This window comes from Sander vitreus, chromosome 22 (assembly GCF_031162955.1).
Source record: "Sander vitreus isolate 19-12246 chromosome 22, sanVit1, whole genome shotgun sequence".
Classification (NCBI taxonomy): Eukaryota; Metazoa; Chordata; class Actinopteri; order Perciformes; family Percidae; genus Sander; species Sander vitreus.
This window is the reverse complement of record NC_135876.1, coordinates 18,060,221-18,084,709: the sequence shown is the minus strand read 5'-3', so window position 1 is coordinate 18,084,709 and position 24,489 is coordinate 18,060,221. Positions and strand designations below refer to the sequence as shown.

Below are 24,489 nucleotides of genomic sequence, written 5' to 3'. Positions count from 1 at the left end.
AACAGATTTACCTTAAACTGGGGCCCGTAATAAATGATGAGAACATTTTGAAAGACAGACGGGGCGGCCTCTAGCTCACCCAGTAAGAGCACAGAGTCCTGCAGTGGCGCGGGTTCAGATCCGACCTGCTGCCCTTTGCTGCGTGTCATCCCCCATCTCTCGCCCCCTTTCATGTCTATCCACTGTCACTATCTAATAAAGGGAAAAGCCCCAAAAAATAATCTAAAAAAAAAAAAGCAAGATAGACAGAGTAAAGCATACTATAAATACTGTCTAGAAGTTCTAAATTAATCAATCTTGCTCACTGAAAAATAAGTTTATTGTGCATTATCTTACGGCCCATTAGATTGGAATCGTCAAAATGTGTATAGCAATCCAACTGGACAATTAAAAGATTAAAAAGTAAAACATTATAACTGATGCATTTGATACATTTTCTCAAAAGACTTAAAGAAAAAGACTTATTTAAATATATATATATATATATATATATATATATATATATATATATATATATATATATATATATATATATCTTGAAAAACTATTCACTACAACCTAAAATCTACAGCATTATGAGAAAGCACAAAGACAATGTACTATTAAAATGACTTGAAACACAAAGGACTGAATAACAAAAGAGTGTTTGTGAATATATATTGATAATGCAGCAAAGCAATTGTGAACACAGGCGTATACAAGCTTGTATACATACAGAATCAATGCACTTAAATAATTTAAGTATGGTTGCCTCATAAAAGATGAATAAAACATCAGGGCAGACAAGTCTTTGATTAGTGTGGTCACTACGACTCCAGGACAGGCACATATGAACATTTGATGACGATCAGATCATCCTCCTCTTTCCTCACTGTGCAGAAGCGCAGCAAAAGAAAGCCAGCGTCTCTTGGCCAGTAAACAGTACACTTTTACATTTCTTCTACCTCCTGACACATTGACACCTCTCTCACAACCCCATCATGAATTATATATCACCTGTGCAAACAGCAAGAGTCCAATTCTCACTTGAAATGTTTGGGCAAGTTGTCTAGCAAGCGCCAAGCCCCTGACAGGACCGGCTCTTTTCCCCTTTGCAACGACAAAATGTTGAGCCCTATTTAAAGATGGAATAAAAGGGAACAAAGACTGAGAAAACAAAAGGGGGGTAAAATGAGATTTCTGTCAAAAAATTATCGAAACCAGGCGAAGATCAAAGACTATTGGAGAATTTCCTGCAGCGCCAACCATTACGCCGAGGAACAAGAGGTACAACAAAAAATAAGAGGCAAAAGAAAACAAATACAGAGGGAATATGAAAGAAGCCCCATGTGGCCTTATTATAAGGGCTACACCGCAGGTACTATATTCTTTAACAGCAGTGCTTTATAAATTCTGTCATCTTGTTAAGACTGTCAGGACCACTGACCCTCCCTTCCTCTCTTACGGGGCAACTGGCATTTTGAAGCTCATTCTTTTAACCACAGCTGTCTGATTGCTTTGGTTGGGCACATAATCCAAACAGCTTGTCTCAGCTAATTGTTTGTCCTCCTTACTCCAGCAGACACAGTGCCGAGGATGAGAGTGGTAGCTTCACTTATGATGGAGAGAGGGCAAAAGAGTGCCGGGATCCTATAGTGCTCATTATATCTCCCACTGTCTCTTTGTTGTGTTTCATATTCACGAAGCGATGCAAGCAGCGCTCCCACTTGATCATCACGCCTGAGGGTGTAAGAGCAAGGGTCCCACTTTCACTGTTGTCATAACTTGCCTATGTTAATGTTTATAATGAGGAATGGGCCAGATCATATAAGAGAGTCATGCAGCTAAATGATCAGATACAAGCTGAACTGTGGCATTTTGTGCTCCATTTAACCATTTAACAACAATCACTTGGGACCATTGTACACCATGCACTGAGAAGTCTACGGCCTCCAACCTCAGTGCTTTGAGAAACTGTCTGCCATCTCTCTTTCTTTTTTGCTTTAGTGTCACAGAAGAAATCAACTGTTATCTTTGACTGTCCCGGCCCCGGCTTCTGAAGTAGTGGAGGACGAAGCAAGACTGATTGTCAGAGGTCGAAAGGCTAGGTCAAAGCCGGCTCATTCGTCAGACAAAATGCTATTTTTGTTTCCTGTGCGGTTGAGGAGTGAAGGTGGAGGAAAGCAGCCTGCTCTCTCATTACCAGCGCTATCTCAGTAGTCCCTGCCAACCCCCCATTTACAGCACTTTCCTCTCTAGGGCTGATTCGACTCCTTGTTTTCCTCTCAATGCACATGCCTACGTTAACAACTATTCCCTAAGAGTTATCTTATATATCATTTGTGTGTGTACATGTTTGTGTACAGGTGGAGTCAGGACAGAAGTCAACATTTTTACACACCTACAGTACATACCATATCTGCCACATTGATACTCAACCTAAACTTTGAGGTACATGCAGGACATTAATGCTGAAAACCTGCCACAAATGCACAGTGTGTGATGTGCATGTATGTAAATGATGTGAGATGCAGTTGTACCAAAGATACACACTACATAAAGTACCTGTTGTCACCTCAAACCAACTGCAGCTGTAAATGCATAGCATTAAAAGCATTAAATATCTATTGATGCATTTAGCCCTGAAGGCCTATACGGAGAGGTGCCCATTATAATATAGCCTTAAGAAAAGGCCCAGCCAAGGCCAACATGAAGAGTTAAACTGTGTGTGCTCCGCAAAGCATCAAGTACGGTCAGAAGAAGGCAGATATTGAAGGAATTCAAGTTTTCTGGGACTCAAAAAGGAAATTATGTAAAAACCTTGAAGAAAATGTATTGAGTTAACAAGGATGAATAAAATCTATATAAGATAAGTGTACACTGAGTACTTTTCCTAATAAAGAAATAGTTGGTGTTGGAATATGCGCATCACCTCTTCTATTCAGCACAGATACATAATTATACGGAGAACAGAAAATCAGCCCTAACTGCTGCACCGCCTGAATGTCTTTGGCATCATTTAGGTGTGCTGTAAATTAAGAGCTAATCAGAAGCTGCGGATGAGCCTGGCAGAAGTTAATAAAAATTGTCCAATGTGACTCACCCTGTATTTTTTAGAACTGCTCTAGTCCAAACACAGCTGTCATTCTCTAACAAGAGAGGTGAGAGGGGACAAACAAGCTCCCCATTACTGCTCTGCCACACGTTCCACTATGGGAGTCCATAAACCACTGTCTCAATTGGCTTTTCAGAGAGTCACACTGATAATTACTCCACTGGAGGTAAGGAGATTTAGCCTCTATGAGATCTGGTAATTACAAAGGTGGTCAATGGAAGGTCATTTTTACTCTGTGGATTAGATCGCACACTGATGAAGTGGATAACATCACCGTTTCTGCACTCATTTCCCTAGTTCACTGTTAACTTTTATCTCCGTTTGTCACTTTGCCAACACTCGTCTATGTGACAAAACATGAATTATTTTCATTAATGCTCAATCTGTCAATTTTTTAATTCGTAAATTAATTGTTTAACCTATACCTTTACAAGTAAACAGACTCAAAAGTGATTTTTGCAGATTCTTGAACATATGAAAAAAAAAGAAAAACAAGAAATGTGGCAGGATTCTTCACTCATGTAAAAATAGCAATCCTGCAATATAAATACTGAAAATGTAATATTATTAACAAAATGTGCTTAAAATATTAAAAATAAAAGTCCTCATAATGCAAAAAATGGCAGATGTGAGTGCTATATTATTACTGTATGTATTGCAGTATCTTATAGGATTAGTATTACTGATGCATTAATATAGCATTTTACTGTTGTCGTTGGTGGAGCTAAGTCAAACTATGTTGCTTAATTTATAACATATTCATAACATTTATATCATATTTTGTAAGACTGTTATATGTTTTGTATGTACAAGCTTAATCTTTAACTGTAGCTGTCAAATAAATGTAGTGGAGGAAAAAAGTACAATATTTCCCTCTGAAATATAGTGAAGAAGAAGTATTAACTGGCATAAAATGGAAATATTCAAGTAAAGTACAAGTACCTAACCCTGGAACACAAATGTGTGTTCCATTCCCTTTACCAGTGCGTATATACAATTGGTAATCATGTTAAAGGAATGGAAAATAGATTCCTGCCTTGGCGATGGCTGGAATAAACACGAGAAAATAAAACGTTAAAGGAACTACTGAACAACTGAATAAAAACATTACTCAGAGCCACAGCAGGCAATATCACTGTTTCAGTCCTGCTGCAGGGGGATCTCAGTGACTACAAAAAAAAAGTAGGCATTTAAGATTTGAGTGGAGTCACGGAGCCACAGGATTTTAGAGAGTAAACCACATCGCTTGTAGGGATCCAGAGATAATGCTTTCACTTTGTGATGCAAGGCAATATCAAGCTGTGTTGCTGAATTCTCACTCTGGGGGAAGCATTTCAAAGAATCAAATCGTCTCCATGGAGATGTTACACATACAAGAAAATCCCTGTGTGCTCGATAATGTTGCCCTTTTGTCTGTTGCTTACGCAAGGTTACTGATTTCCAAATTGTGGTCCAGGGACCTCTAGGGGCCCTTGAGAGAATTCCAGGGGGTCCCAGGCAAAGTAAGGTCTAGTTTAATTTCATGATTTATAGATATTATTGCAGCGTTTTAATACTGACCTGTGCTATCAAATGATGTGCTAATGAGGCTGAGAGCGTGCATGTTTTCTTTTAAACTAAAGACTACATAAATCAAAGTGACTATATGTAACGTTTAAATGTTTCTGAAACTGTAATTTTTCATCTATGATCATAAATGACCCGTAACAGCAAACGAGACTAAGAGAGAAAAGAACGCTATTTTTATATAGTTTGTATTAATGCCATTGCCTGGTCAGATTTTTCCCGCAAAGTCACAAAATGATTTACGGAAGGTAGAAGGCGCTACAGAGCACACAATCTGACAGGTCACAGATTTCGGCGTAACACAGCAAAAGCCTCTGTTATTGTATCCAGCCAGGTAAAGCGTAGCAGGAGATTTCTTTATATAGGCTTAATTGTATTTTAATTTTATTTTAGAAAGTATCTGCTGTAGTAATGGCTTATACTGGGGCAGGGCCATCAGAGAAAAAAAGGAAAAAAACAAAGAACAACTAAAAGCTAAACGGGAAAGACATGATGGGCGAAAACGTGAGTGTTTGTGTTGGCCTACTGTCTATATAAATCTAAGTTATTATTACGTTGGTTGCTACAGACAACAAACTCTTATTGCTTTAGCAACACAGTGACAGTGATACCCAGTTCAGCTCACGAGGCATCCAAAGTTACCGTATGCAACGCTTGAAATGCAACGAGGCATCTGTAACGTATTCTCTTAAAGTAAATGAATGATTTTCTGTCTGAGCAAAACTATACTACTTCATTGCAACTATACGACATCCCAGTAACGCTAACACAGTAATCTACAGTGGGTAATACAGCACCGTAAAGAAAAGTCCTTTACGATGTGTGGTAAAAACACTACCACCTTTGTCCAAAGGGGCCGCTAGCATCAACACAAACTAAAAGTTACATATAGCCACTTAGTCACCAATTAGTTGGTTCACTGTCTGATTTTAAGAAAAACCTGTAGACTCTTGGCCCTCCATGGCTCTTACTCTAAAGCTAAAAATGTGGTTCTTTAGGACAAAACCTTATTTAACAACACAATGAAGCATTTGATTAACGTTTAAGATTTATGATTAGAAACATCAAGATGTAGGTAATTCTTGTTTTTATGCATTTCCTTGAAGTTTCAATGGTTTAAACTTCCAGTATTCCTCTAAAGGGAAATCATTTAACTATATTCAACTATTCTACGCCTCAAACAGTTTCTTAAATCAAATTAATGACACAACAAAATAGATTTCTTGTATACATTGAGAGATTCCCCCCTGACTTCAAACACTATGTGGACAGTATGTAATACTGTGATGCCCAGTAAGGGCACCCTCACTTTAGTCCTTCAGAGTCCAGAAGGTGCCAAACCCCCACCCTCTTAAAAAAAGAGCCTGTCTGCCTGGCAGGAGAGACTGGGTTATTACAGCGTGTTCATGGTCCCATCATGTGTCGTCAGACCAAAGCGGAGGCCGCGAGTAAAAGCCTCATGCAAAATTTATGTTCATGCGGCTGTTTCAGTGGGTGGAAAAATCAATATTGCGAGCCTGATGCACGGAGATGACTGAGTGCTCTCTGACTGACAGTAAAAGCTGAGAGAGATTGAGGGGCTACATTTACTGCTTCAGAAATGGAGTGGAGTAGAGTTGCTCTAATAGTCTAGTTCACCTTAAATTTGAATTTCATTGTTAATTATTTTGGTAAAAACTGGGATATTGGGGGCCATTAGAGCACAAGAGAACAAATGAAGAATGAGCAAGCTTGTTTTCAAATCGCCTAAAACACATCTTGCCTTGTGGTTTCTGAGCAGCTAGAGTATTGTATATTATGGGGTTATTAAGCCTTCCCTTCCTTTTCAACTTAGATACAGATACTACAGATATAAAATGATTGTAGAATAATCAAAAGACAATGTGGGTATGAGGAGGACATCATAGGGATTTTGTTCTGCGCTGCTTCGCTTACATATGCTTTTGATAGCGTGCCACATACCCACAGTGTATTTGGGGAGGAATGTGAGAAGAGAGCGAAACAAAGTGAGAAAAAGAAATTCAGTGGGATGAAATAACCCCAAACAATGGGATTTGCTTTCCATTCTTCTGCCTCCATCTTCTGTCTTTAATTATTCCCTTTGGTTGTCTGAGGGAGCGTGTAAGCACTTTCACACAGCACAACATGCCCAGCAGCACAACACTGTCTGCCTTAGTGATGTGGAGACTTCTGAGTGACACTGAGCCTCTTGTGATTATTAATGCTGTTTAATACAACACAGGGCAGCCACTATGATTGAGGGAAAAAACATATTTCAAAATGCATGCATTGGAAATGCATTGTGAACGGAATTATGTACAACATGAGCACTGCACTTGAGATACATTTTCCCCCTGCTACAAAAACAATATGTACACCATAAAATGAAGACTAATGTTTTGTAGATGCAACACTGAAAATGTATGTTTGATAACAAGGGCCAAGTGTGCTCTATTTTGTACACAGGGTTTAATGGAACCTCAGCTGATCCTGGTGGGATCCTTTGTGCCGGTTTAGTAGTTTTTTCCTGAATCGCATATGAGATATTTGAGAGCCCAGAACGATGTATGATGAATGAAGTAGCATGCTACTTATACGCTTATCGTGCTCACTGACTAGCAACAGGTTCAGCAAAGGGCAGTGGCAGTAAATGAAATTCTGCACCGGGACAATATATCATCAAAAGAAATGTATGCACCCGAAACTTACAAGCCTTCTTCAGATGCGGACAAGGTGCCTGACGGGGTTGGGGGAAGGGGGTGAGGATGGGATAGTAGGAAGAAAAAAAGGGGGGAAATGGGAGAATAGGGGGGGAGGGTATTTTTTTCTGGATGGGTGAGGAGCAAGCAAGGGGAAGCAGCAGATTTTGTTGAATCAGTTCTATTTTCATACTGGCTGATCTGTGTCTTTTAACCATTTCACTGCAGCTGGAAAATGAAAGTACCAGGGCTAATTTCACAGTGAGAGCTCACTGAACAAAACCCCCCATGGTCTGAAAAAGGTGCTAAGTCTACTTTGTCATTGTGATTACGGCACTGTAATTCAGAAAAGGGGCTCGTGTGTATGAGAGAAAAGTAGAAAATATGTTCAGAAAGAAAGGCAAGAAACACCTTTTTCCTCTCTAGCCTGAGATGTACTTATTGAGGTTTACTTATGATTTGTAAGTAGCAGATATCTCTCTCCCCAAACTGTACTCTACTGATGCCACAGGATCCATCTGTGATGTGTCTGCAGTTAGTCCAGAAATAGCACCCACGGGACTTAACACACTCCCTAGGCCTCCTACGGGACCTTTTAAACTGCACTGATACTGATAAAAGCTCCCACAAATCTGGCCCCCAGATACCTCAGCCATTAATTAAGGTAATTAGGCCCTGGTCAGCAATTAGTAACCACAGATAGCTTTTAGCAGCAGCTAAGACGTTCCCGCTGGCGAGGTGTTTGGTTCCATACCATCTGCTGACAAATGTCACCACAGACTCTTTGGTTTCACGAATAGGGAACTGGAGAGCTGTGTTTAAAAATGACCTCTGTGTGATCCAGACTGGCTCCCAGACTCCCACTGCCTCTCTGCTGCTGCACGATCACTTCGTTTTTTATTCTCACTTCTTTGGTTCTTTTCTCTTTCAAACATGGAGGAGCGAGCTCTATGAAAATCCATACAAGCTGTACACGGTCAGAGTGGGAAAAGGAAACATTCACTGCCCAAGATATCGATCAAAATTAGAACATCTGGGCTGAATGTAAGTAGTATTGATTAGAGCGTAATGCTACATTGATTTGCTTGTATTATTAAGTCCATGATTGATCCATATTGATAATATGTTCGTTTACATTATAATGTTACATACAGTTATATTGAAAGTGAAGATGTATATCAAAATGATGCTGTACATATAGTAGTTTTAAGCATGTTTTCTCAGATGTATTATTTCCACTGTATTGTAAGTAGATCTTTTATCGGGACCTTCCTCGAAGCATAAATCTGAATGCCAACAACTCAATGTGAGGAAACAGCCTCCTATTAAATCTTTTTTTAAACACCTGTGACACTTAAATTCACAGGAGAGCATTAACAAAAGCATAGACGTGCTGAAAAAAAGTGAGAAACATTCACAAACAAATTTGGCATTTATATTAATATAAAAATACAGCAGTTTGTGTATTTCATCCTGTGGCAGAGTCAGTGATTTAAGGCGCTCGGAGTAGAAACACTGATAAAAACAGGCTGAATACTCACATTCAACCTTAGAGAACAGATCATGCAATAACTCACATTACTGGGGAATGGGAAATAAAGGATGCAGCTGTACTACTTTACACAATTCCACATTTGAAGCAATCGGTGATAACACCATTTTCATTCCGGTTCAGTCCCATAAAATTACCATTAACATTACAACTCATGCAGAACACAGATAAATGTAAAATGTCACCCAGTTCTGCCAGGCGGGAATTCCAGTTCCACAAGATTACCATCTCTGTCTGCTCTCTCCCACTGCACCTTGTCTAATATTTCATTTACAACATTTTATAAGTTAATTTTCCCCTCACTGACCATGTAAATCACAAATCAATTTTCATTTAAAATGCTTGACTACAGATTGTTGCTGAAAGCCTCTGAATTGCGCCTCAGCGATATGGCAGACCTTTAGCAAAGCTTTCGGAGAACAGTCTGGCCGGAAAAGGGAGGAAAAAGTGAGATGTAATTTCTACAAAACAACTCCGGGGCCAAGTGGTCAAGGCATTTACTGGAAGTGGTCAAATATCATAAAAACAATACACTATTATGTATCGTAATTAGTATTAGATTCAGTACTCCCTCATTTATTGAAACTTCAGACTTGTGACTCAAAAGGAACGAAGGCTGATTACTATTTTGATGAAAAGATGAACACTATTGATTGGGCATAATTGTTGGGGACATCCTATCAATATATGCAACAATCTTAAATACTGATTATTTATTAAGGAAATAAGTGTGCAGAAGATAATAGAAAAGGTTCATCATTGAGATTTGATTTAGAAAATACCCACAAAACGTATTATTATCTATTAAATATATTTCAATGGTGAACTGATAATTTGGTTAAACAGACACAACAGTTTGTAAATGTAATTATACTGAGAAGAAGATTATCTGTTATAGCTCGGGAGTTAAGGGAATAAAAAACAGCTGGATTAAAATGGAATCATTTTGAGTGTTCCTAATTATTCATGCAATTGAAAGCTACTTTGAAGATTTGTCATGTTGGCATCCAAACTCCTAATTCGAAAACCCATAAACATACACTACACTTTACTACCAAATCCTTTTAAATAAATGCATTACACTCTCTGCATGCACAGTGCAGACAGACACACTGTGTAACGTAGAGAGACCGTTTTGTAGATTGTTTGTTTATGGCAGGAGGTTTGCAAAAAGCCTCCCTCAGTGTTTACCATTGAGGGCAGATGTCAGGGTTTGCTGTGGAGGAGCAGACACAGCCACATCTGATTAACAATATTATTGTCCTCCTCCACACCACCATAAAGACCTCCCCCCCTCTTTTCTTTCTATTTCAGGCTGAAGCAGGGTGCTGTCCTGTGGCATGGCTGAACCAGAGTGACACTGCCACCATCCACAGAAACAAAACATGAGTCAAGCACCAGAAGGTTAAGACAAACAGCACTACTGTGTCTTACTAGACAGAAAACATAAAAATATCTTGACATACTGTACATACATTAAAAATATTACTGAATATTCAAATACACTGTGCATCATTTGTGCTGTTATTTTTGTGCAATTATGAAATATATGTTACTTGAATTCAGAACAAATTAGCATGTCTGCAACAAGTGAAACACCAGGGGGTAACATTTACTTAAATCTCAGCTTCAAAAAATACATCAGAGTATAAATCATGAGTCTCGTGGGGGTGTCTGTGTGTTCATAAGTGCAGGTACAGTAAACATGCGCTTCAGCCTGAGTGTAAATGTGTGTGTTTGATTCTAACCCTCTCATCGCTCCTCTGTACATTTTGATTGGTGATTTTTTTCCTCTTTCCGTCGCCAAACTGTCACAAAGGCAGTAACCCCACACGTTTCCAAGCTGCTTATTGAAGACAAACAATAAACCACTGGCAGATATCAATGGCGTAGATGAAAACCCGGGTGCCATATCTGCTGGGACTGCCTGGCGAACCTGCCTCTGCCTGCGCTTCATCTCCAGCAGCACCTCTCACTCTCAATTATTTGGCTGCTGTCACAACAAATCAATCAAATTACCGCTCCAGGACTGTGTGCAGCTGATCCTATTGCACCCTTAGTTGCATTAGCTTTGAAATGTATGAGGTCTACATTTTATCACTGTTATTTATTTAATGCAGCTCTCTCCCCTGCGAGTCATCTTACAACCACAGCAAAGTTAAATCATTAAAGGACGACGTGGAATACATACTGCTTGAGAACACTTCAAATTAAACAGTGATAAGGGTTGGAGGGATGGGTTTGGCCTCTATTGTGTTAAGATGGCAGATGTTGATGTGAGGAAATGTGGACCGCTTGCACAGGGTCCTCCTAATGCACTCCTCTATTGGCTGAATGTGCACACAAACAATGGCTTATTTCTTTTCTTATCCCAAAATGATTCGACGAATAGACACATGAGAAAAAGCAGCCCGCAATGAGCAACTAGTGTGGCTTAACAAGCCCAAAAAGGATGCTTGGAATCCTCTAGCTCCAATAATGTAATGGGTAAAGGGACACAGAGGCATTCCCACAGCAGACAGAGGTTAAGTCAGTGGCCCGGCCCGGTGATCTAACCTCTTAAAGGAGCAGCAGTCAGCTGAGGCAGAAGAGATGCAGTCTGACATGTCTTACTAGTGTAGAAACATTTGGCTCTTCCCCCAGGAGCCCACCCTTTGGTGGTATAATGAGCAGAGTGATTTCCCTAATTTGTATCGTAACAACACCCGCAACCTGCGAACGACACCGCTGAGCGTTTTCATCAAAACGGCAGACATGCCTTTGATTGGCACTGACACCGGGTCTCATTACTGCAGGTGAGTGGGATGCCGACCTTTATCAGGAAGCCTGAGTGCTGTTTTGTGTTTCCTGCGGACGAGTACAGAGGAACAACGTTCTCACCTCACCATTAGAACTCGGCTCTCTGATGTGATGCGCTGCCTGGCTTTCTGCTGAGAGCAAATAAGATGGGATATGCTTATTTATATGAAAGAGCTCCAGTAAACTAGCTTCTTGCATTACCTTTGAGTGAGTCTTAGAGAAGAGGAGTAGACAGATGAGACTTTGTTATGCTTCCTCCCATTGGGCATTACATGTACAATGCTTTGATACAACTAGTTTTACAAGTACGGTAATCATGCTTTGCTTGTTATAAAATCATGTGAAATGAAAACCTATTAAAAAATGCATCGGGAAGTAAGCATCATATCTAACAACAACAAAATCTGTAGATGTTTTGTCTGCATCAGTCACACATACTTATATTTGAAATTGGGAAAATCACGTATGATGTTTTTATTCATATGAGCCGTCATATTTACAGACCTCTAGCATGACCCAACCTAGTTTTTGCCTCTGTGAAGTCAGCTAGAATTGTGTGCACTCTGTCACAAAAGATAACTTTCTCCCTTGTTTAGTTTCATTGGGAATTTGTTTTTACTGCATGTTTGCAGGCATAAATCATTCTGACAAATAACCAGTTACACTGGTGCCTGTGTTTACTTAGTCTGCCACAAGATGCTGCTCAGTTTTATTTAAGCAACCACTCCAAATTTATAGCACAACCCCATTACTGTGATAGTTATTCATCACAGTCTGAGAGAGCTGCCCTCCTAAAGCTCACAGCAGTTCAGCCAGTTCCCTTCTGGTAACATTCATTCGTGCAGAGCCAGCTTTGATTAGTATGATCAAAACATGTGATCAAAGACGCTGTTGTTACTGTTTGTTCTGATTTTATCTTTCCATTTAATTTCCCTAATTTAAACTGAATATGACAATGTATGACAGAAAAGCCTTATATTGATTTAATATAGCTAATTAAACATTGCATTCTTAAAAAGACTATGACTATGAGACCTCAAGCATGCTGGCTCTCATGTAAAGAATACAAGTCCTCCACTGTCAACTGCCCATTCCCCAAGACAAACAGCCTTATTAGTTGGTCATTAGCCGCCTCATTACATTTAAATACAGCCATTGGCTGGGCTCCTCCTGGAGTCTCATTACTGTGCCTCACAGTTGTCTTGTGTCTGATCTGATGCTAATTAGCTAGCAGCGTGAGAGCTGTAAAGCACACTTGCTCCTGAGGTCGTGAAATGAGCTGACTGCTCCCCGGCGACAGCGCGCTGCTGTATTATATGTGTGATTAATCAGGCCTGGAGACCCGGAGGGGCGGGGAGGGGAAGCGAGGGGGACGCAGGGGCAGAGGCCAGAGTTGCAGTTGTCTGACAGAGGTGCTGTGCCAGCAGGCCTCATTCAGCGGAGCTGTGATGAACTCAGACAGGGGAGAGTGGAGGAGTGTCGCATGGCCAGAGGGGCCCGGACACAGTCAAGACATTTAGCTTCACTCGTGACTTGTGTCACTTTCTCTCCATGGAGGTCCCTTCAATGCATCCCCTTCAAATAAGAGGACATGCGAACAGGCATTCTGTCATTCCACTCACTTAAAAAAAGATCTGCCACAGAGGCATTTCTCCACAACAGTTTTTTTTTTTGCTATCTCTCATGTATGGGGAATTTTATCAGGACATTGGATTTCGGGCTGTTTGTTTGTCAGTGGACAATAAGGATGACTGAGAGGTGTTTTTTTCTGCGTCCTGACACCATGACAATGTGTTTGTCGATCAGTTCATCAGATCACTGAAGCCTCTGGGTTGTTCCTCACGCACCAGGAAGAAGATCTGTTGAAGTGTGAGTCAGACGGGCCTGCTGGGCCCATTATCGTCCACTACTGATGGATACATTGAAGGGTTCGCTGGATAGATGCAAGTTTATTAAAAGCTCTGCCCACAGCAATGGCTGCTGTTATTTATGCATGTTTGTGTCCATTAGGCTTCTACCTCCACATTTCATCACTCAGGGCATCTGTCCATCCATTTCCCCACATGAGGGGAGCCTTCCCTGCACTTTGTGCTGCACTGGCATTATTGTAATCTCCATCCTAAAAACACACTGCTTTACATGTAGCCTGGCATCTTTTAACATTAGTGCAGCTCTCTCATCTAATATTTATGACTGATGGTTTCCCCATCCATCCCTCAATCTAATGGTATAAAAGAGACAATGTTTTAAACATTAAAATGAAAACCATTTACAACTATGATCAAAAGAGAACACTTGGGCATTAAAGTTTAAAAGGCAAGGATAAGTACAGCCATGTGGATGGACATATGAGGTGGAAAAGAGATAAAAAAGTAAAGTACAGTGCACTCTTATGCACAGGAAAGAGGCATAAAGTGCTTTTGCGCTGCACTGCAAAACGTTGACCTGTAATTAATATGGTTGTTCCTTCGGGGAAGTTGAGGATAGCGGCTTTTTTGGGATACAAACCCCTGAAGGATTCTTACCTGGTCAAGAGGTTTGTAAAACATTTGTATTAAAGAAAAAACTAAAACGGTTCTATGTCATACAATGGACGTTTAACAAACTCTTGTTGTTGTATTTATATCTAATAGTTGCTAATTTCTTATGTTCTATAAATCATTGTGTATAACACAGAAAACTCTTCATTCTTGTTACATGACCATCGGAAAGTGGAGTACTTACTGGAGTACCTGAATTATTTTCTACTTTTTTCCTGGAATATCATGTTGACCCTGTCTTGTCATATGAATTCTTTTTTTCTGTCACTGTGTGTCTAAACTGCCCTCTTTCTTTTTTTTTTAAGATTATTTTTTGGGGCTTTTCCTTTTATTAAGTAGCGACAGTGTATAGACATGAAAGGGGGAGAGAGTTGGGGGATGCAGGACTCAGCCAACATGGGGCAAACGCTCTTACTGGGTGAGCTAGAGGCCGCCCCAACTGCCCTCTTTCTTACCTTGCAGGTTCTGGAGAGGGAGCGTCATGATGCCCCCTGCAGCAGCAGCAGCCACCAGGTTCTGGATGTTGGCTGTGGGCAGGGAGAGAACAAGGCCCTGTTGCCCACCCAGGTGTCCGCCTGCGTTGAAGGGGATGAGGATGGGCTGGTTCATGCCTGGCGCTGCACCGGACATCACTCCGCCAACTGCATTGGCCAGCTGCTGGGCTACCAGGAGAGACTGCAGCAGAAACACACATACATAGCATTATTAGTTCACAGATGGGTAATTTTTTTCTCTAATATATTTCATATCACCAAACAACATTGTGTCATCTGAGACATTTTGGAAGTAGTATGTCCTTCTTTTAATGCCAGCTAAATTCTAAATAAACTAAACACTGTCATGTGATTTATTTTGATAAGATCAAATTGCTTCACCATATTTGAGTAAAAAAGAAACACACAGGAAAATTAGTAGCAAAGAGAGTGCAGGGGCAGAGGGGTCGTTTAGTTGAATATGTTAGTCTAGTCTGCCTGACTGAGGTTTGTGCAAGTTAGAACCTATGGCAATGACTCTGAAATATCTGTAGCCTAACTGTGCTGCGTATTGACAAATCCATGGCGCTGTCCGTGGTGCTGAAGAAGCAGACCGATTTGTAATAGCAACTTTTTCTCTGAGTCTCACCCTTCTGTGAGTTTCGCTTGTTGCGAGAATGAAACAAACCAGTTCCGTCTCCCCTATTAAAAGTTATCAAATCGCCTACTGAATATCAGCATATATCACAAAATGGCAAATATATGTAAATCACATAAAATTATCAAAGTGTTCAACTGCTATATATTACATGATATCAAACTCTATGTGTACAATTATAACTTTAATAGCTCATTTTTGTTCAAAATCATATATATATATATATATAGATATACGTATATATTCTAGGATGCTTAATTGAGACAAGTAAAGCAGATGTCACCAAAGTGACTGTATCACTAATCAATTTGTTTTGATGAATGCAGTTGTTTTGTTGATGAATTCTGTGCTTTGTTGTGTCACAGACTGACAGTAAAAACACACTGCCGTTGGTACTGACAGAGATCAAATTCAATCTTTGTGAAAGAGCTGAGAATTTTTCTTTCACAGAGATGCAGAGTGATTTATGTTTCATCCCATTGAACAAATCCCTGGTACCACAGAAATGTGCCTGAAATACACAGTGCTTTTCCAACAAAAAATGAAAAAGTAGCAGTACTTTACTCTTTTGATGAGGGATATAACAGATCACTCTCAGCTCTTCATGTATCCATTCATTCACATTAGTTCAAGTGGATTCGTTGCAGTCATACCCATAGAGGACAAGATATGTTATCAGAAGTATCGCTCTGAGATATTTTGCACAGTAGAAGATCTCTTCAAATGTATTTTAGGAAGTGGGTTTGGATAGACACCAACACATTTTTAATCGAGAGCTTTGAGCCCGAAGTGGGAATGTTTGTACCATGGCCTAAATCTCCATTAACACACAGGGAATGACATCTTACATTTTATTCATTCTGATAAAACCTTTTTCAAATTATGTCAGCGTTTGAGCATGTCAAACTGAATTTACACAGGAGGTATGAGACAGGAGGTACTGCGGATGCTGCAAAATCCAACGAAATTAATGTTTAAACATTAAATTGAATTGTTTGGAATAAAATGACAAGAGTACACTGTCGCCTTGTGTTGTGTCCACACTAAAGCAGCCTTTCGATGTTGCTAGGTAAGCCTGGCTGCACTGTGTTGACTCCTCCACTGTGACTTAAGTTCACAAGCCTTTAACTCCAATTGTCAGCTATCTGCCTCTGTTTTGCATGGTGTGTCTGCCGCTTGCACAGAATGCGGAGCGGGCTGACTGGTGCGAAGACCCCACCGTACTCCCAAACCTGGTGCTCCTAGGTGACAGGCGTGTCACTGTGATAACCCTGCATGGAGCAGAACGCCTGCACCCACTGCGACATACATGTGATCACAGTTTAAGAGGTACAAGGTCACGTGGGTTTAAAGCCACAACGCACAGAGAGATCTCAGGGTGAAATATCTGCACTGAGAGACAAATGAATACAATATATAAAACATATATAAAAGCATGGCGAGGTGATTGTTGCTGGCAGGAGTAATCACACACACTATATAGGATTCCTCTTTCCCAACATTTGCTTTGATACACAACAGCAGCGCATAACAACTGACAATATTTGACGCTTCTGAGAGCATCCAAAATGACATTCGCCATTAACTTTAAAAAATGAATTAATAATTTGGGAGCTCAAAGGACAATAACAAAGGCAACTCGTTTGTTAGCGGCAAGTGACATATGTTTAATCTTGCGTTTTAAACTAAATTTAATCTTGAATCGGAGCAGCATATAATCAAAGACACTCTTTGAACATTTCATCTCTGAGTCAAACAAAATGAGACTGCCAGACTTGACAGCAAAGACAGCCTCACATAGAAGGGAATAACATTAAAAGACAATTCTGCAATTATCAGATGTAGCCCTGATTTATTTATCATTACAGGCAGCTTTGGGGAAACAGGCAGCTGTTCGGCACACAGGCAGCTGCCAAAAGAAGGCGTTTTTTTAAAGCATGCATTGGTCTTTAGGCTGTTTGTTGTGCCAGTTTAAAACTGATTATGATCTTTATCTGAGGTGAGAACACTGTTTATGCACACATCAAAATCAGAGATAAGAACAAATTTAGCATGAACATAATTAGTTCAACTCTGCAGCCACACATCACGTTTTTACTACGAGAATCCCCAGCATCACTCATCTTGATTTACAGGCAGTTCACCTTCTGGCTTTTCGTCTGATACTCTCACTCCTCCTCTCCATAGGTGCTGTTGGAAAGCTGTTGCTGACAGCTGAGTGTTGAGAAGTGGTCTCCTAGGGGCCACACGGACGCACAGACTGGGTGTGTGTTGGGCTCTGGATGGGGAAGCAGCCCCACTCAGGACTGGATCTGGTACCCAGCCTCTCTGCCCATCAGGGGAGAATAGGCCCTTATATCTGCTTGGCAGCTCTGGCACTGAGAAATTGCCCATAATCACCCAGATAGCAGACTTTTGTCATCCTAACTGCGAGTGGGAAACAGAAGGAAGGTGGATTCATGTTGGGTAAACTACCATCGGATAATGGTTGTTCGAACAATATCCGGCTCTGGAGCGAGAATCTATCAAAACATATTGATCCTGGAACAAGAGAATTGGGTATGGCATGCGGAGCGCCTTTGTTTCTGAAAAGTGTTAGCTTCGCAGAGACTGTACTGACAGCATTAATATATTAGATGGTGACTGTTGAGAGCCGCCTGCTGAGGCTCAGACTGTAACTGCTGCCTGCTAGAGATGCTTTCCTTTTGTGTGTATTTCTTATCTATTACAAAAACAGTGGCTTTGACCAGCGAGTGAGTCTCTAATCAGAAAAGTGCTTTTAATTAAGCTCATTCTTCATCTCCACTTGCAGCAGATTGACTCTTTCACTGGGGATTTCTCACCCTATAAACCTGCCCAACAAAACGACTCTCCTCCTCTCATGTCTCCTCTTTTGTTTATCCTGATGAGGATTGACTGTCACTGAGTAACACTGAGTGCAGGGAGAATGGCCTTATTAAAGAGGGTGGAGGAAACCTGATGCTCTCTGTGTGTGTGTGTGTGTGTGTGTGTGTGTGTGTGTGTTGAGCGGTGACATTGAGCAACACTAATGAGATAGATGTTCATTAAACATTGCAAAGCCACCAGGCCAATAAATCCAATCAGATAGGACAATGCCTGATTGAGCTATTAACAGGGCTGCAGGCTCGGGCTCTTTGCTCCCCTACTTGTTTTGACAAGGCCTGTATTGTCACCTCATTACTGCCACAATTCAATTATGTGTGACGTGTGATGACAAAATACTTTATGGTTTCACATTTTAGCTGAAAACGATTCACGGTGTAGCATTCAGTGAGGGTGCTTTATGTTTTTTGTTTCACTCATCACATGCCCTAAAAGAATATGAATTCCATTACTGAAACTGTCATGCAGACACCTTAATCTTACTCTCATCATTAACGGAGCTGAGTTATCAATTTTTGGAGTTGCTCTTGCTCTTGCAGTAAACTGAAGTTAGCATAGTTTGGCTTCTGAATCATTCTACACATGGGAGACAGAAAAATAAACTGCGACGGAGCCCAGACCAAATACAACGAGGAGACCAGGGACAACGTCGGAGCGCTCATCATCACAGAGAAGGATGCTTAAGCCAACCGATCAGAGTGACTTCTCATGCACCAGGCTCCAGTTTGTAAAATTATTTGTCATCATTAATTACAGTATCTCACGGGTAGTTACGGTAAGACACTGCTACAGTCAAACCAAACTGTTTATATTTGATTTCATCCATTCCACACTGTCACATTAACCAACATGACTTGAAATCAATGGTCATTTGAGGAGAGATAAGGAAGGGGCAATCAAATCAGTCAGACATGGAGGCATTATGACTTTGCAGTCATATTTTGAGTTGTTTGGTCAAAATTCTCACTGGACCTGATACTAGTTATGTCTGGTGTCACCTGGGTTCCCTTTCGACTTGACTCCTCTAGCTCTCTTCTTCAGCCAGTTTTCTTATAATGAAATTTCTCCAGACCTCTGTAAGTTTGACGAGGAGGAGGCTAACTCAACTTTTATAGTTGAGTACAGGTGTCATAACTCATATAAATTGGAGTTATTGTGGGAGCCTGCTTTTGCAAACTTCCTACAGTAAATGTCTCAATAAAAATATTAAACTCAAAGCGTTCACATGATCATTAATTAAACAGAGTGTTTTAAAGTTTGGGTACGTTGGGTAAGTTAGTTTGTTGCAGATCCCCTAGTCACTTTGCCAGACCGTCCTCCACAGCGCTGCGGAGGAGGGTCTGGCTAGTCCACATGGCATTCTGGGATATGAGAAAAAACGTGCTGTGGTTTACTGGCATTTATTTAAATCAATCACAATTGTCTTGGGCGGTGCTAAGCACTATAGACTACAGATCCCCTAACTTACCTGCGGACCCATTGGGAATCCTGGATGTGACTGGCCCAGGTGACTCTGCTCAGAAGGACTGCTGCTGGTGTCAGACTGGACCGAACCGTCACGAGCTCCTGGGAGAGCAACAGGCAGAGATCCATGTAGAAAGAAAAAGAGACAACAAAGAATCCACCTTAGATCAACACAGACAATATAAGTAGATAAACACACAATACAGACCACGTTGTGATATTACAACACAGTGTCGTACAGCGCAGAGGAGGGCAGTTGGGAAAGAAGGGGAATTTGTATTTAATGGCTTTATCAATAACCGCTGTAGCGCTGAATAAATTACCAACCAGCGGAGAGGCTCATTGATGGTGGATGATGCATACTGGCGGGTCCCTGATGGCCTAGATTACCGCTGAGAGATAGAGCTCCACCACAAACGCTGGGCCATATTATTCAGCCATTTACATCACCGAGTATCACTCATCTAAACCCACTCCCCCGCCCGCCGCTCTGAGCCTGCAGCTACGAGACACAATTAGACCTGTTTGCTATGAGGGCAGAGTGGAGTGGAGCAGACAGGGACATGATAATAAGCTTGCTGATGGCTGCAGGGAAAACAAAGAACACCGTCGATTGGATATCATAGCAATCCCCATCTAACAGAAACTCTCAGCAGTGCACTGAGTGTGGATTGCTCTGGAAGGTCAGAAAGGATGCTTTGACCCTCACCCTTTGACTTCGATGATGCCTCACTGTTGACACAAAGACTTGCTGAGTGCAAAGACGAGTAAATCTTACAGAAAGAACTGTCAGAAAAATCACAGTCTCTTAGATGTCTTTCACCAAACTGACTGACTATACCCTAATAATACCCACTGACAAAAAATTAATTTTCACAGAATATTCATTTAAAAGAACAGAAAACTAAATTCTGGAAGACTTTCTGTGATCTTACTGCAAGAATGTGCAAAACACTTGAATCAAACCAATAGCCTTGTGAACATGGACAAATATCTAATAGTAGTATAAAAAACATTTAACTACAGTAACATTCAGGATGATTTTCTGAAAATAAAAGTGATCTTTCAGAAAGACAGTTGAAATGATGTTGGTTCCAGGGATAAATGTCTTTTGTAATAAGTTTGTGAAGGTGAGAGTGTAGTGCCGCAGAAACAAAATGTGAAAAAACTGCTGTATGTGCTATTATGAATAAGGACTGACAGGCTGTCAATACAGTGGATAACATCTTCTCACTGATTCATCTCACTCAGGTGTGTCAATAACAACTTCAGGCCTTTTATTGATGCCAACTGCCATGTTTTACAACACTTGCCTTAACCTGAGTGAACAAAGCTGTCCCTGATCAAAGTATTTAAGCTTTTTTTTGGGGTCATTTTTATTATGTTGTCTCGATCTGTGTATGTTTGACTTATTTCGGTGTACAAAGTGCCACCAGTATTCAACATCTTCTTCTTTATATGTTCCGCTCTGATTGAGTTTTGAGTTTGAGTTAAGGCGCAAAATGTCTTTGTATGCTAAGAACATTGATTTGTTTTCTAAAATGCCTCACAAATTAGTTTTTAAGGCCCCGAAAACCTATTTTGGAGAATTTTTTTTTATAAATTTAAGTTTAGGTGAATAAATCTATTTTATTCAATTATCAGAAAAAAAACCCCCAAAACATGAGTACACTTCCCCTTTTTGATTACAATTTGAAATGTAAAGGCTTTATTAAATACATATAAGTGCCCGGAACTTCTACTACATTTATTGTTTGTTGCTTGTTTTGCCTTCATGTAAAGTGTCCTTGGGTCCCTTGAAAGGCGCTATAAAAATCCAAGCTATTTTTATTATTATTGTCATAGTTGTAATTTACAAGCACAATACAATTGGCAAATTTATTTTAAAAACACCAGTGTGATAATGTTACAAAAAAGTTTTGAATGTATGATACACAAACCCCCACAAGAACATCTATTTATATGGACTGTCTCCTTCAAACATCAGCTCTTCTCTGTAATAAAGTGAATTTTGTGAATAAACAAGCCAACTATGTGGAAATGGGTTGAAGGCCACACAACCTCACCAAACCACACAATTTTGGCAATGAATACAAAAAATGTAATCACATTTCCACTGTAAGATCGATTTCTTAAATGGAATATCGTGGCTTTTCAATAAAGAATAAAACACTGGTCTTTTTATTCATGAACAGAATGAATAGGCTTGCAGTGGTTTCTAGTCCTTTTCTAAACGCTTCATAAAAAGCGGACTATTGCCAGAAAGATCTCATTGCTTGTCAAGTATATTTACGCATTACAGTTTAAACTCTCCTCCGCCAACTAAAATCATTTCATCTTTACATAAAATCCAAATAATTGGTGAGTCGTATGACCTAACAAACCTCAAGCATTTGATGGCTGATGTGAAAGCCCAAGGGGAGCCTGCTTTTCTAGCTGGTTTATACCTCTGGCTGGCTGGCCATGCTTCTCGATGAAGGGCCACATCCTCTCGCTTATCAACCTTGCAACGCAGTGGATATTTTGACAAGCCAGTCTCTTTTCACCAATTATTTCACCCATTATGGATCATGTTGTGTGCAGCCCCACCCTGCACACTCAGTATCTGGAATTAAGATCAATCTGGACTTACAGGAAATACTTTGTGGCTGTATTAGAGTCGATAAAAAGCAACAGATAAAGTACAATATCATCATAATCTGCTGTAAAATTTCACATTTATTTTTGAAGGGGGGAATATTATGAGGCCATATTTGTCATCAATAGGCTCCAAACAGTATGACTCATGACTGTAGTTAAGATATTAGTTGTGAATAATGTATTCTATCTGATAAACAGTGTGGGAGACTTACTGAATAACGATTCCTTGATGCCTTCATTTCACAATAACTTAGAAAGCTTCATCCCCTTGCAAATATCAGTAACGTTAACACGTTTATCGCAGGGGGGAAAAATCGATAATAAATAAATACACATGCACATCTTCCCCCAAAGGATTTGTGTAATTTCTTTAACTAAATTAAATAGCTGACAGAAGAAATGCCCCGGGAGTCAGTCTTCAATTCTTTTTTATTACTAGAATCTTTGTACATGTTTTGCTTTTTCTTTTCTTTACAAAAAATCTTATCCAATGTGAATGATTCTTAAATAGATTTCCAGATAGACTTAATACACTATATAGAGGAAAAAGAGAAAATATCTCGATCAAACCTTTACTAAAAAGAAAGTCCTTTGATGCTGTGATTATACGCAGGTTACACAATGGGTAAAATGGAATGAATGGATGTACTGATGTGAAGAGAGATGAAAGTAGAGGCCAAACGAGTGAAAGAACAGGCGATGCACATTCAACATAGCTTTACATTTATCTGGGACATTCAGGCCTCATCTTCCTGAGAAGTTTAACAAGTGGCCTTAAATCAAAACTCTTTAGCCCTTAAATGTATACATATTCAAGTTTTAACACATCCTTGACCTAAAGAGGATGAATGAATTTAACTTCATGAATCAAGTCTTATGAATTCCAAACTCATACTGACAGTGAGATAATTAAATGTATTACAGGGAACAGACTGCAATTTTGATGTGATTTATGTCATGGAAATATTGCCAATATCCACCACTATATAAATTCTCTTTCATTGATCACCAAAGTGGCCACTGGAGAGCGACTTTCAATGCCACACAAGGCAGAAGGTCTCTCTGTGCTGTGTGTGTTGGGTGGTTGGGGCCAAAGAGCCATATTTATTTGACTTTGTTCGTCTTAATGCAGGGTGCCCCAAGGACTACACCACAAAACAATTAGCCTCGATTCATAAAGCAATCAGCATGCCACCTTGTCTAATGCAACCGCTTCATACATTGACAGTCTGAATAAAATGGGTGTTATTGAAAGCTTTGTGTTCATGTTAGCTTTCGCCTCAAAGCATTCATGAATCAATTTTGCCCATAAAAGAAGCTTTAACACTTAAGCTATTTTAGTGGAAATGCATTATGTAAGTTGTCAAATGTACGAGAGAGGCCTGGTAACGATTCAGGCTATTCAGAATGAACAGCCAACCCCCATTTTTATAATGGTCCTTTTCTCTCTGGCTGAGTGCGTGTGTTTGCTATTAAGATGGTGTCAATCATTTTGCCACTGAAATCTAATCCATGGAAAATAATTTCACATGTGAACACATTTAAAAAGACTAAAGATTATAAAATGATTACATTTTTAATTGTTATAATAAATTGAATTATTGAAGAGATACAGCGATAATTATAGCACAAAAACGCAATGCAAAAGAGCAATATGATTTTCATTATTAAATATGTGTTGCGTTGTCGATTGTTTGTTGGACAGCGATCCGTGAGGTGTTGAAGCGTAAAGGATAGGCCCAGATAAACAAGCCACATCATACACAGGCTTTAATTCCGTCAATACACAACCAATTGTCCCAGATTGTTTGACCATTGATTTTGTTAATACCGCTTGAAAAGTTGATGTTGCATTGCGGATAGAGAAAGAAATGTAGAGTGACAGCCTGGAGTAAAGTCCAAAAAGTATTGCTACATACAAGGCATTGTGCTGTATGGAAGAGAGCAGCCTATATGCAGTCTCGGCTTTATAGAGATTTACTTAACTCCTTGTAGAATGCAAGAGGGCCAAAATCACCAGTGATTTAGCTCAGTGTTTCATTACTCCCACCAAAGCCCTTAACAATAACACAGGGCATAATCTGCTGCCAATAACTCCAG

General features: G+C 40.0%; 1 protein-coding gene across 1 annotated transcript in view; it reads right to left on the bottom strand.

The window, feature by feature from the left end:
* The window catches only part of pou6f2 (POU class 6 homeobox 2), a 68,582-nt gene that overhangs the window by 31,899 nt on the left and 12,194 nt on the right, over nucleotides 1-24,489 (bottom strand). The window contains exons 3-4 of the mRNA XM_078280592.1: nucleotides 19,754-19,851; nucleotides 14,706-14,925 (exon numbers count right to left, since the gene is read on the bottom strand). Of these exons, the coding sequence (XP_078136718.1) occupies nucleotides 14,706-14,925; nucleotides 19,754-19,851 (318 nt within the window). The remainder of the gene's footprint in view (nucleotides 1-14,705; nucleotides 14,926-19,753; nucleotides 19,852-24,489) is intronic.